Source organism: Macrosteles quadrilineatus, unplaced genomic scaffold (assembly GCF_028750875.1).
Source record: "Macrosteles quadrilineatus isolate MER2022 unplaced genomic scaffold, UCM_ALF_1.0 Scaffold_3__2_contigs__length_128488019, whole genome shotgun sequence".
NCBI classification, from domain to species: domain Eukaryota; kingdom Metazoa; phylum Arthropoda; class Insecta; order Hemiptera; family Cicadellidae; genus Macrosteles; species Macrosteles quadrilineatus.
In genome coordinates this window covers 125,538,913-125,553,282 of record NW_026542596.1, presented here as the reverse complement: position 1 = coordinate 125,553,282, position 14,370 = coordinate 125,538,913, and the positions used below count along the sequence as shown (strand labels likewise).

At 34.6% G+C, this 14,370-nt stretch overlaps 1 protein-coding gene across 1 annotated transcript in view; it reads right to left on the bottom strand.

Moving 5' to 3' along the window:
• Positions 1-13,539, bottom strand: part of LOC128990052 (homeobox protein dve-1-like) — a 76,816-nt gene extending 63,277 nt beyond the window's left edge. The window contains exon 1 of the mRNA XM_054412279.1: positions 13,302-13,539. Within this exon, the coding sequence (XP_054268254.1) occupies positions 13,302-13,382 (81 nt within the window). The 5' untranslated portion in view covers positions 13,383-13,539. The remainder of the gene's footprint in view (positions 1-13,301) is intronic.
• Positions 13,540-14,370: the final 831 nt, after the last annotated feature.

The following is a 14,370-nucleotide window of genomic DNA, read 5'->3' as shown; positions in this document are numbered from 1 at the left end:
TCGTATTATTGAAATATGGTGACACAATCCGTTTTATAATTGGGATACTTTTGGGAAGTTAGGTAAGGTTAGGTTGGTTAGGTCCGGTTAGGTTAGGTTAGGTAATCAATTATCAATCAATCAATTATCAATTATTTAAGATGGGGACGCCACTATGTGCGTATTTTAACCCAAATATGAGTGAAGGATGAGTGTAGGATGAGTGGCGCGATCTTGTAGTCTTGTTAGTGACTAAGGCCGACATGTTCCTTAGACACAGCTGTTAATTAATAGCCCATACAGCTAATGGCAACAAAGGGACCTACAGTTTATAGTGGAATCCGAACCACTTTTTTTCCTTGTAATTTACGAATTGGTCTAATTATCAGGATATTACTGCGGATAGTCGTAGTACTCACTAGTGCGGACGTTAATCCACACCAGGGAGCATCGCATCCACAGTGCATCCTTATAAATATCCACAATTCGTGACCTCCTAGTAGCTGGATTACAGGACGACGCCACCCGTCCCAGTAATGATTTTGGGATAATTTTGGGAGGTACTCCATAAAGTCATAAGGCAGGTGAACTTTTGTAAATCCAGCATTTACAATTGCCATACGAATATCGGTTTTAGCTTGAAATTGAAGTCACTCATATCGTGATTACAAATACAAATATGTATCATTATTTTAAGTAAGTAAAGTTGTAGCATAACTAAAGTAAATCAATCATATAAAGCAGACCATTATATTGTTTAAATATTGGTTGTTCGACAGTGTGACTTACATATTCACTACTAGGTGGCACGGGATTATAATTAATACTAGTTGACGGCTGGCAGGGAATGCGTGAAAGAATTTACATAAAACTCCATAGTAGTTTACCAAACTCCGAACAAACTTTTCCTCAAAACGTGACAAACTGTAATATTGAGCATTGTAAGCATTCCAAACATCCGTGGTCAGTCGTCAAAACCTAGCCTCAATTACCTAAATTAGGAATTAAACACCTAAGAGATTAACCGAACGAAACTCTCCATTTCGAATAACAAATAAGGAGCGGATTTAACAATAATAAACAACTAAATCCGCCGCGGTCTGTCAACCCCGCAGCCATCGAGCGTTTGTTTCGGCGGGAGTTGTTAGTCGTCTGTCAAATAGTTGGCGCGAAAACAACAACACCCGCCATCGAGGAAACCATTCAAGTTTACTCGATCGGAAAGCATTTAAGGTACATGACTGAAGTGTATCCGTCTGTATTTCATGGAATGACTCCAGATGCACCTCAATTAATTATGAATACTGTGTGATATGTTTGCAAGTGTATTAGGTGTTGGCGTACATTCGTACTAAGCAAGTTATTTGGAATTAATTAATTTGTTAAAGTTGTAAAAAGTTATACTTGGACAAAATCTTCGTTATAAATAACTGTAAATTCTCTTCACAAAGCTATTTGCAAAAATAATGATAATAATCTCAAATAATGTAGGCTGTGGTACAATAATGAAATGACATCCAATAACCATAACGCGATCTTTAAGTAGGTTCATACTTTCTGTATGTTGGAATCGGAAAATTTGCCTATAAAAATAGTACAAGAGGATCATATCATTCGATGATTGGAAGATTTAATTCAATCGTATCTCCCGACGGCACAGACTGAATATATACATAATCAACTATTTAAGAAGGCATGTGTATGATGGAATTTCTGCTAGTTGTTAATTAATTTCCCTAGTAGCTTGACAGTTGTTAAAAGAAAGTAGTTTAAAATAAGTCCAAACAGATAAAACATATGTATACACACACATTTAATCTATTAGCTTGTTCTACTGTCTACAAAAAAATTAACGTGGATTACTGAACATATGGTTTAAATGATTTGCAAATGAATCTGCCGCTGAGTATCCGTGTATCTTAATCCCTCGGATACTGACGTTCGGATAACGGATGATGGATTGTACGGTTAATTGTAATTTAATCCGATATTAAGTTATCCAAACCCGCTCATTAATACGTCACTGATCAGCTGGGATTATACCTCCGTCGTGTGACCGACATTTGAACCGATGCAGTGACAAATGGTTAAATAATTAGTTTGCGTACAGAGACAATACGACTGTGATTGTGTATTTCCGACTAGTTGATTCATCCAGAGCAAAGGAGTGGGGTAAAATATTTAATAATTAACAGATGATGTGAAAAAGTTACAAAGCTCTCGTACGTAGACTCAACTGAATCACTTTCCCTTAAATTGATTACACTGATTTAAATATTTCCGGTCGTGCATTAATTGCGCCAAACCCTCAAAGGGTCCAAAAAATGGTCCTTCGTTGCCAAGCCAGTTAGGGGCGAGTTAACGGCAGAAGGAATGTCCTTGTTTACGTGTCATCCTAACCTATCCTAACCTTACCTATAACCCAACCTTAACCTACTCAATTATACAGTTAAAGAAGGCCGCCACTTGGCGCAGTTAATGAATGTATCGGGTGGCTCCCTGGAGTAGTTGGCGCAATTGAATACCTGACTTAAATCAGTTGGTGCAATTAATGCCCACACATATTTCCCTATACTTGTAAAGAATAATATCATCATCATATTGACTAGAGTCAACAATATAACTTGTTTTAGTCCCCATTGGAAACTAATAAATCAAAAAACCCTCATACGGTAGGCATTGTTAAGACCCCTAACAGGAGGTTACACATAACGATATAGTTGAGGAATCGAACATTCTCAATAGTTGGCGGCGGGTTAATGCATAATGTACAAACACACATTTTTTGTTTTTCATATATAGGTTAATTTGACGGTAATTTCAACGTATGTGTTGACAGGAAATTGTGCCGGACAAAAAATGAAGTCCGGGATCAGTCAAGGCCGTGCATTCGCACCATTCATTTTAAAATATCATTGTAATGTGGTGTAACATAGTTCCGATTTTTAAATTCAATCATTAATTATAATAATTCAAAGTGGATTTGTTATAGACCAGCTGGCATAGACCGTTTCTGTAAAGGTGATTTGGACTCTTAAAATGTTTAGACTTTTACATAGAAAACTTTATATGTGAAAGTTTTTTTACATGTTAAGTTGTGTGATTTGTGTGTGACATGTGTAACTAACGATTTGTGCGAGTTTGTTTGCCAAGTTACTGTAGTAGCCTAATTTGTGTTTTAGCTTCAGTAAACTACTTATGTATTTTTTATTCTAATACTGAGTTTGTATTAATAAAGATAATATAATAATTATTTTTTTCCTCTTCTTATACCCGACAAAGGTTGGAAACAATTGTGGTTTCTCAATGAATGATTTCATTGCTTTCCAATATTCTAATTTTGAGTCCCCGGATTTATATTATATTGTAACATTATTTTGTTACTGGTAATACATAGATTTAACGCTTCAGAAATTGTAACGCAATCAATTAAGGTTGAATAACGTTAGGAAGGCAAGACATGATTTATTTCACCATTAGTTGTAATTCTATTTAGCTCGTGACGGCCCATGACGGCTTATTCCCTAAAAATAAGTAGTCTTGATAATACATAGATGTTATGTAAGGGTTGATTTAATTTATTATTTCAATTTCACATTTGTTATTTTTCATAAATATTTCTGTAAAACGTTTGTAAATACTTTGTTGGAATAAAGATATAATTCATTCACTATTACAAAATTAGATGTTTCCACCACGCACGTCCTGTCAGGTATCAAATGATCACCGAAAATGAAGCGATAACGATGACGTAATTGTAACAGTTTTACCACGCCTGAGCACGAGATGGACAGGATGAACTGGAAATCAGTAATCAGATGATCAACAGGATTAGGCACAGGAAACTGCGGCGAAAATTAGATCCGGGCATGCGACATGGCGACATCATCATGCGGTACATTCATACAGCCATAGACAAAAATGACCGTGGTTGCCATAGGTTCTAGCGCACACCGCTAAGAGCGCCGAGTTGTTAAGTAGCGCGTAAGCCGTAACAACATGGCGCTCCTAGCTGTGTGCGCCAGAACAGCTGACGGTCTATGATACAGCCCACATATACATGTATATTAATATAAATTAGAGGTTGTCAAGTGGTCGAAAACTCGACTAAAGTATGTAATATGACTTGCAGTAATTCATTTAACTGCCATTAATTGAGTGAAATTATACATATTTTTAGCATTTAGAAAGTATTAAAATCGTAATGGTGGATCTTTTGTAGTTAAAAACTTTCGCGATTTCATCAGTGTAATAAAGATTAATCTATAATTTTATTTGAGAAAAAATATCTGTTTGTTGAGAAGACACGTTCCAGCTTCAAAAAGAAGTACATCCGTTACAGTGTAAGTTGATTTTTCCCTCGTCACGTTGCGTCAGTTCATATCGTACTTCTGTGCCAATGAATAACCCTTTAGCATAGTTTTGAGAAATTGGTTGTGGGGTTACTTTTAAAGCTGATAAGACACTTCTACACTTGTATTACACAATCGAAGATTTTCCCAATGATTGAAAACATGTATGACAATAATCTCATGAACCTATGATGATCTGTCTAGAATGATATGATAAAATATAGCCAAAAGTGGTGAAAAGGCAGACACCAACCCGTACAATAGATATAAGATAGTCCAATAAGAAATAATTGTAATAGTTACTGGAGGATAAAAGGATTTTCCACTGATTTTGTAATTGAACGTTATGTTGCAAAACATGACATGATACAGAAGAAAATCAATTTTAAAATTTAGAAAATAATTAATTGGCAAATACTTCTTTTGGACAATTCAGTAACTCCCAATAAATGTGTGTTGTTTAAAGTACAATTTAAAAATTAACAGCTGTTTCATTAAAAAGTATTATCCACATAGCCAAAATGTAAACAAATCTGTGGAGGGATTTTTAAAGGCTTCTTGGGGCAGAGCCCTAAGCGAATTTACTTCGTTTTTCTTTTGATAACTCATCTACCGACCAAGACCTTTCTTTGGACAACTCTGCCAAGTTTCTACGCCCAGCCGTTCTCTCAAATTAGTGGAGACAAAGTTTCCAATTAAATATTTAGATTACCCCATGTTAATCTTATGGGAGAAAACTCAGATTTAATGGAGGATCCTTCCCAAACTAATAAAGATATCAAAAAACAAAAAAACACTTTGCAAAACTACAGATCAGGGAAATTTTTTTGACACTTTAATCGTCAAAATTGGTCCAAAAATGAGGGAGGAGTTCTGTTTACAAAAATCGGCTCAGCGTATTATATATATAGAAGATGTTCGTACACAATACATCTTTACAGATCTGGTCTTCTGTTTCGAGAGATTTTCTTACGTAAAGATCAAATTCTTGATTGGTTTGCAATGAGGTACAAAAACCAATGTTATTCCAACAAAATGCTTGCAAGTATTCCTAAGTGTTTAACAGCCAATTTAACAGTAGGCCTATATAAAATATTGACACACCACCCTCCACATATTTTTTCAAGCTGATGGGAATCTGAATTTACCGATAGATTACTTTAAATTATTTTAGACGTGCGATCACACAATTGGTTGGTTAAGACCTTTTCACATGTTTTATGTATACTCTGTCATTGGCCTATAATAGGCCAGACGATAATTGTGGTTACAAAATTGCCACCTGTAAATCCAATAGTTTTTGTCTTTTGTTTATATTGTAACTACGATTTTAAGAGCAGGTTAAAGGTGTTTGTCATTATTGTCATATTTTGGGAAATCTGTAAAATATTGATTTACCTGTTATGCATTTTCCCCTTCATATTACATTTCCAATAAACAATAAGCCCTAAAGAATAAACTTCGCCAAAATAACATGAATGGAAACATAAATGAACTAACACACCCTTTTTGAAACCTGTCTATTTACATAAACATTGTAGGAACCATTTAGGTATTTAGGTCACCATGCAAACAAAATATTTTTAAACCCTACACTAAATCATGCATGCAAAAAATCAATTAAATTTAAAGACACGCTGCCTATTACACCGCCTAATTCCCCGCTTAATTCCACGTTACCCAACCAGTTATGCGATTGCGGTAGCGGTCCATAAATCAACCAAGTGTAAAGCCCGATGAGAAGCGCGTATCATAAATAAACATCTTCAGATTTAGGCGATTTGTCAGTCTGCTTATCGCAATCAATTATATTGCTTTTAGTGAGATAAGCCAAAATTAGTCTAGTGATTATACGAATAGCTTATCCGTCTGACAAATCTCGCACATAACCTGGTGTAGGTGCGAAGAAAATATTTGCTTTACTGGGTAATTTAATGCTAAAGAAACACTTTGACAAATTTGCGAATTTACCGGGTTTAGAACAAACGGAATATTGGTTATAAACGTTTTAGTCAGTCTTATACGTGTATAATTTTAGAATCATATAATTCTTCGGGCTGATGCATGTAACAAGATTATTTTACCAACTCGTTTTAAATGAGAAATCTAAATAAAGTAACATTCTTGTCTTGATGAGTAACTTGAGCAATCTCGACAAAACCATAAATGTCAGGAATGCATTCCGTTTCTTGATAATCATTCCTCGAATATGACTACTTCTTACAGACGCGTCCAAAAATAGGTCATACAAAACTGTATAAGAGAAAAGACCAAATTACAGGTTACTGTTTATTAATATTTTTTGTAATGATACTGCAATAGTAGACTTTTTACGTTTTTGTAAAATACTGTAGACTTATTTGTTGAGTCCAGTTAGTCTGTGTCTACGTTAGTTTTGACTTTTTTTGTTTTGACAGTCGGTCGTCAGTTTTCAAGCCGTGCACGCGCTCTAAATGTTTTCGTGTATTCGTGTTTTCGTGTGTCCGTCCTGTACATATATGTGTATTATTTATTCAACCCCTGACGCAATGCAAATGAAGAAAGTTCGTGTTAAATGTGACAAGACTATAGTTTAGTGTACCACTACGCACCTGACGATGGAGTCATCTCCGAAACGGCCGTAGTGAAATATTACCCCTGATTGCGTTGACGGTAAGAACCATAGATATTATTATTATTTTGACTTTTATTTACATTGCATATTTTTTTAGTGAGTTAAATTAAAAAAAATAACACCAGATTAATTACAAATAACAAGTTTTATTCGGTCAAAATAGTTTTCATATTGAAAAACATTTAGCAAACATAATAACGCTACACTGTAACTGTAAATAAACATGCCTAAATATACAATAGTCGTAATTAAAAGTGAGCAAATTTTAATAACAAAGCTCTGAGATATCTTATTAAAACATTTTAGTAGTGTTATATTGTAGATTTATTGCGTAATTTAGTAAAATTTACTCTACTATTTTAAAGGAAATCAAAATTGTTTATCATACCGAAACCATACAAAAGGATTTATAAAACAAAACTATTCTGACGTCTCTTTGAAACTAAGAACCAAATCACGTACATTTTGTCCCAATTTGGTTTTAGCTACTTATATAAATACAATACAATAAATACATAAACACTAGAGCTCGCCCCGTGGTCGAAAACTCGACCAAAAGTATGTATTGTACAAACTTCTCTATTTTTACCCCACGCTGAAAATAAAACATGTGATTGGAATTTCTTCCATTTGTTTTGATTTTCCGTTTATATTTTGTTGTTATTTCATCACCAACATGGCAACCCATAAGGCACATGTTATTTTTTGTTAAATTGTTGTGCTTATATTTTTAGCTATTTTAATGTATAAAGGGATTCTGCACATCTACAGTCAAATAAATATCTTTCTATCAAGTGTGCGTAGATTATTTGTCCTGCGATGCACAGGACATGCTTGTCTATTAATATAGAATTAGCCCCATGTCAAATCTCCATAACAAAAGTTGAATTTACATTTTTGACCCAATAAACATAAATATTCTTAAGATACAAATAAAACCTGAACATATAGGACTGATAACCTTTCTTTTGGTACAACCCACGTGTAATTCGGCCCAGTATGGTCAGGCTAGCTGTCATAAGTTTTGTAAAAGTATTTCAATTAAAAAGATTTGATTATAACATTTTAAGAGAAACGTTTTATCCTATTGTACATTTTTACTGTTTCCCACAGGTGTGACACTACTGTCTGCGTTGTGTCACTCACCATATCCTCAGCGAGGCTCAGATAAGCTAAGCACTTCTACTTTGTCTTCAGCAGAGTCCACGAAAACAGTGACGTCATTATCATCGAAGTGTTATTAGTCAAGGGATTGTTTTGCTCGCGCTGGGCTGTGATTGGTCGAGCGGCGAATATGGGAGTAGCAGAGGAGGATAAACATCATCAAGGTGATGCCTCCACAATCGCTCTCCCCACCACTGGCCCTGACTACTGAGGAGGAATTTACCAGTTGGATTTAAGGTTGTAGCACAGATTAAAGAGTTGTAGATGACCATTAGTTTGTACAGTATTGGAGGATTTCACAAAAATACCATTAAGGGTTCAAAAACTTAAAAAATAGTAGTTATAAACTAGGCTACAATAAATATTATATTTGTGTGCAAACGTAAATTCATATTTATATTAAATGATACACAAACCCGTAGTAATGAGTGATATTTTTTATTAACAAATTATAAATTTAAAATTTTTTTTGGAATCTTTATTTTTACAATCCGAGTCAAGTTTATTTGTCATGGCTCAATAACAATAACATTTTCTCTTTATCAAATACCTGTTAATTATTATCTTCTTTTCCTCTACTCATTACTGTTCTAGACTCTTTAAATACCTAATAAGCCGACTTTGCTCATTTAGCTTTGGTTTAGTTGCATGTTAAAAATCTGGCAGCCGTGTAAAGAAGGAACAATGTAAAAAACTATACTTGGCTAAAAAAAAGGTGTCTACGAAAACCGAGTTGTATTTATTAATAAATTACAAGTACAATATAAAGGCTTGGAAAATTTTACTAAGTGGAATTGGTGGTTGTTTCAAAATAATATATAGACAGTGGAAATCGTAAGAATATTATTTTATAAAATCGAGCTTGTAATTGAAAATTTCCCGCTGATTTTAAAAAGTAAGCTAATTCAATTGTTATGGCAAATGACGATGAGTGGTGTGTAAACGCATACATAATACAGAAATTGTACGTTGTATATTAAAAATACAAAACGCACCCGCTATAATCCGAGACAGTTTTCATCCCAGTTCTAGGAAGAAACCAAAAGGTAAATTAAACGCGTAACCTATTAATTTGTTTGCTATGTCGGCAAGGAAGGTAAAAAATCCCGAAAGCAGTTCCCAGGTCCTAGCGACGCCGGTCGGGCGCGGTCTCGGGTCCACTCGGGCTCAAAGCTGATTATCCCATATTAACTCCGGCCCCAGATGATCAGTTGGGGAGATTTGGAGCAGCGGGCGGCCCCAAAACCCAGGTAAAGAAACAATTTGGGGCTCGTGCCCCCGGGCCAGGACTTCTGACGCCGGCAAGCCCTACCCCGGGGTCCGAAATCGCAAAATTAGCCCTTCGGATGCTTCTTTTACACATTCTTTTCAAACCACTACATTTATACGGCTGGTTCATTGTTTGATTTCAAATAAGGAAAAATTCAGTTGCAATTAAATTCATATTAAATTGTTGTACATCTAAATGAATGTATTTCAACTAACTATTGTTCAAAGATATTATTCACTAAATGACTAAAATGCGTATAAAATAATGGACTTTGACGATATGTTACACCATTTCACAAATCCCTCCTCAATAAAGAAGTTAGTTTGTTACATCTAACTAGTAAAAAAACTATTAAATGAAACTCGGTGGAATTGAAAAAAGACTCCTCGGAGTCGGATGAATCCCTCGCTTGATCGTTCCTAATATTTTTTTATTTCCATCGCATTTTTAGGTTGTTATAACAGATTCGGAAGCTTTGCCAAATTTAAATGCATTTTGACAGACAAGTATTATTTTAACATTAAAAGTACCGTCGATTAACACTTTAGATCCTTACAAGATTAGATAACAGTTTACCCATATAAACCTCCTACTAAACTAGAATTAAATATATGCGACAACCCATCCTCTCGCCTGCCTGAAGAGTGGATTGTCATAAAACCTTGTATATTTACCGAAACATTGCAGCAAAAACAATACCTAACTGTAATCGTAAAGGGACAAACGTCTACCTGTCGATTGTAAACGGGACAACACAAAGGGTGGTGCAAAGTAGACAAATACAACGGTACGACTCTGCAAGAAGTCGGCGGCATTTCAACCTTCAGCCAACAATATTTACATACTTTTGTCTCCAACCCACGACAGTGTAGGACCATATATCTTCTGTAGAGTCAAAATTCACGGAAGCATGCGGCCCCGCCGGGGTCCGAGATTAGGGCCTTCCCGGACTAGGATAATCAGAAAGGCTCGGTATTTGGGAATTCGGGCTGACCTCTTTATTCCAAACGTTTTGTTGTGTTCCTGGTACTGTATTTTGAATACTTGACTTTGACACCTTTGTCTTTACTAGGGTGCAAATGTGTTTTAGAAATGCAAATACTATGTAGCTTGTTTATTGGATTATAGAGTTGGCATATTCTTTTAGGTCAATGCTTCTTCGCTGTGAGAAACTTATCTCTCCTGTAATTTGAAACTAACCAAAGGGTCCCGATAGTATTAAATATTCCGAAAAATATTTGACAATACATACAATTAGTTATCAATTTATTTTAAAATAAGCACGAGATAATTTGAACCTCTTTTTTTATGAAATACCGTAGCCTACTAAGTACACTTCAAAATACTATTTTCAATCATGTTATGTAGCTTTAAGTTGACGTTTAAAATAAGTACTTTAGGATTAATCAGCTTAGTCTTGTAGGTAAAGAAGTTAAATTAAATCTATTATCGTGTAGGTTCATTGAGCGTTTTACTCAGGATTTATGATAATTAATAGAGTTTACCCGTATCTACTTCACATTACAGCTTACAATCTCAATGCACACATTTCATGGACGACTGTAATTGTTTTACACTCCATACCACGTCCAAGGGTATGCCACATACCACCACTAGTGTACACATCTTCGTAGCTACGCGAACGCGATTATTTGCAAACCATCAACTTTATGAGCCGATAACGAGCGACAAGATGTCTGCGTTAATTGTAATTACCAACCAATTACAATGCGTCCGACAATTAATAATTAACAATGTAAACACACTGCATACAATTATGCGACTTCTGTATGCATTTAAATTAGATATTAGACCGACGACGACGCATGAAAATAAGTTGAGAAATTAACATATGACCTGCTGCTGCTAGTATGTGAACGGTTTTAAATTACTCCATTACAAGTTAATTAATTACTTAGGTTAATTAATGATTGATCCTGAGGGAAATAGTGTAACTAGTTGGCAAATAGAGGAAAATAAAGTGTCTTGGTTGATACTACGGAAAATTGTAAAAGTTCTATATCAACTCTTAAACTGTAAGTTGATAGTAAATATGAAAAAAAATTCAAAATTGTTTGATTAGTTTAGTTAAATATTGTAAAGTATTTAACGCGCAGATAAAATTAATTTAATGCATCTAAATTTTGTTTGGAATAGTTAGATTTGTTCAGTGAATGATAAGAAATTGTAGCATTGTTTTAGAACTTTTGGAGGTGAAATCAAGTTGGCTGTAATTAGAACAATTAGAACATTATCTCCTGGATGAGTATGAAACTATCATATCTGTCTTCTTCAAACAACATTAATCTGATCAATTGATTATGATAGCACTACGTAGTCCTCCAGATTATCATTTACTGGTATTTATCAACACTTTTTAAAAAAGAGTCTCTTCACGTTGCTCTCAACCAAAACTCGCAGAAACATTATATCAATGGAAAATTCATACGGTTTTAATCGAAAATGATCGTTTCATAAAATTTGTCATGTAGTTCACTCATGGTAGTTACTTAGTTTTAAATTTATATGATAAAAGCTTATTTATATAATCATGGCTAATTTTATTTCTCAAAAAGATTTGCAAAAATATATTTTTCAGTAGGCCTATCCAAAACTGTTTCTCACCGAATAGTGATGTCACACTAATAAAATAACGCAATATGGTCAATACACTACTTCTCATAGACCGTCCCAAGTGCTGATGATAAGTTTACGGTGTTTTTCTGCGGATGCATCGAAAGAGTTAATGTAATGTTTGACAAACTCACCACATTTTTTAAATAAAAACCCAGCCTAATATTAACAATAATCGCAATCCTATATGATTGTGGTTAAAAGCGCCTCTATTAAATATAGGTATGTAGGACACTTTGGAATATAGGAATTACTTCAATTCACTCTCTTGTTAAAATAAAACGCAGTTAAAATTCAAAACAATGCAATTATTTAGTTGACATGTTTTAAGTCATACAATGGCAATTCTGGAATGAAATGCAAACTCAGCCCCTAAGAAAAGCGAGAACCCGCAATTCTCTACATCTTATCTTTTGACCCGTTTTCGTATCTGCTAGTGTTTTTATTTTGTGCTTGTAAAAATATTGTGTCTATTTCGTTATGACGAAATCCATCCCTGATTTAAGTAACATACGAAGAAAGAGGGAAAGAGGTAATCTTGTCAAAAAGTCGCTTGCAGAAAGCTTGGAGATAAAGACTTGAGTTTGCATACGACGGATAAACAAAGATTATAAAACTCTATACAATGGTCATATGTATTACAAGACGAATTGTCTTTGTTATAAGGCCTACTTATAATTATACAGTTATTTATTATTTGGGTCAATATGTTTACCTGTTTACTTACAAATGATTCCAAAGCATGTTTCAAACAATTAAGTTTCTTACAAAGCTGTTAAAGGGTGGCTTATGTCTACACATCAACAATAATCTGTTTATAATTAAATTCCTCTAAAAGTATTTGTGTTTATAACTAACTTCTTAATCAAACTAAATTTTAAACTCATAGTAAAGAAAAACTGTGTTTAAAATTGTTATTAACCTTGTTATAGGTAAAAATAGGCTATATTTATGGAATATTTTCTATAATGAAGACCTTGAGTAAACACTCTATAGTTTAAATTAATTCCAACATTTAAACTATACTGTCAACAATCTTTTAAGGTAATATACTTTAAAATTATTGATTTAAAATAAAGTAGGCCTAAAGACAACAACTATAAAAGTCTGAACTTAAAAGACACGTGTTAAGTTTAACAGCCGCGGTAATTTATGTTCTACTCTTAAATATTTCAAATTATTTAACACTAATTTAAAAATACAAAAAATCTTCAAAACAACTTCAAAATATCACTACAAATAAAATCAACCCCTAATTAAATTTCTGAGAAAATTTCAACAAACTGACCTGAGGTCCATTTTCAGCAGTCTTGGTATTCGCGGCAACCCAGGCTTCAGCAAAAGTCTCCATCGCACTTTGAAAGTCCATGTTGATCAATGAGAGTCAGTTTGGTCGCGGCACATACTGCGTGTGGCACGTGAGTGACGGGGCGCACGACGCGTTGTTCACCCCACGACGGCTAGCAAGCGACTGAACCTATCTAGCGAGTAGCAGAGACGCGCCGACACTGTATATACCGCGCGCACCCGGGCCCACCCCTGCAGTTTTTCAAATTTTAACTTGTCCGCGGGGCGGGCCGCGCCTGCTCGCCGACACCGGGGGGCGGATGATAATATTAACACCGGGGGCGGCGCCCGTTTATTTTTATTAATCCGAAAGAACCTGAAGGAGGGGCTTAATCCCGCCAATGTCCGACTACGCGGCTAAGGATAGGAAATTGGGCGATTTTGGTACTGGGAGTAAGTGGAGTTGTCACCTCTCGGATGTTAAAAAGTGTAGTTTCAAATTTGAATTTATTTACTAGTATTGGTACACAGATACATAACATATACGTACGTTATGAGATGAATGCATAAGAAGTTACCATCGAGTGTTTTGAGTCAGATGAATTTCAAGTAAATTTTTCACGTTTGTGGAGTTAACAGTAATGCAGTGGATGCTGTTATTTATTTTCTACAATATAATTAAAACATACATAGGCCTATTATAGTATGTACAATATTTTGAAGATGTGTAGAGAATTGCCATAGATTGATTTGAGTTCGGTAGATTTTAAGTAAACTTGCCACCTTTGGTAAGTTTTATACTAATGTAGTTGAAATTGTAATGTATATAAAGGGTGTTTCCAAATTCTCTGGACATATTTGGTGAACTTGTTCCTTGGACTAAGACAAACATAAAATGCCAAATAGGTATGGGTCTAAAATGCCTAGATTTCTCTTTATCAGTCTGTTTATGATTTTTCAGAATTATATCTTGGGCATTTCAAGATAGAAATTCCAAAATTTTTATAAATGTGCTATAGTAGGTAAAAAGAGCTTATAAAGTTTCGTTCCAATATTTCAAGCCGTTTCAA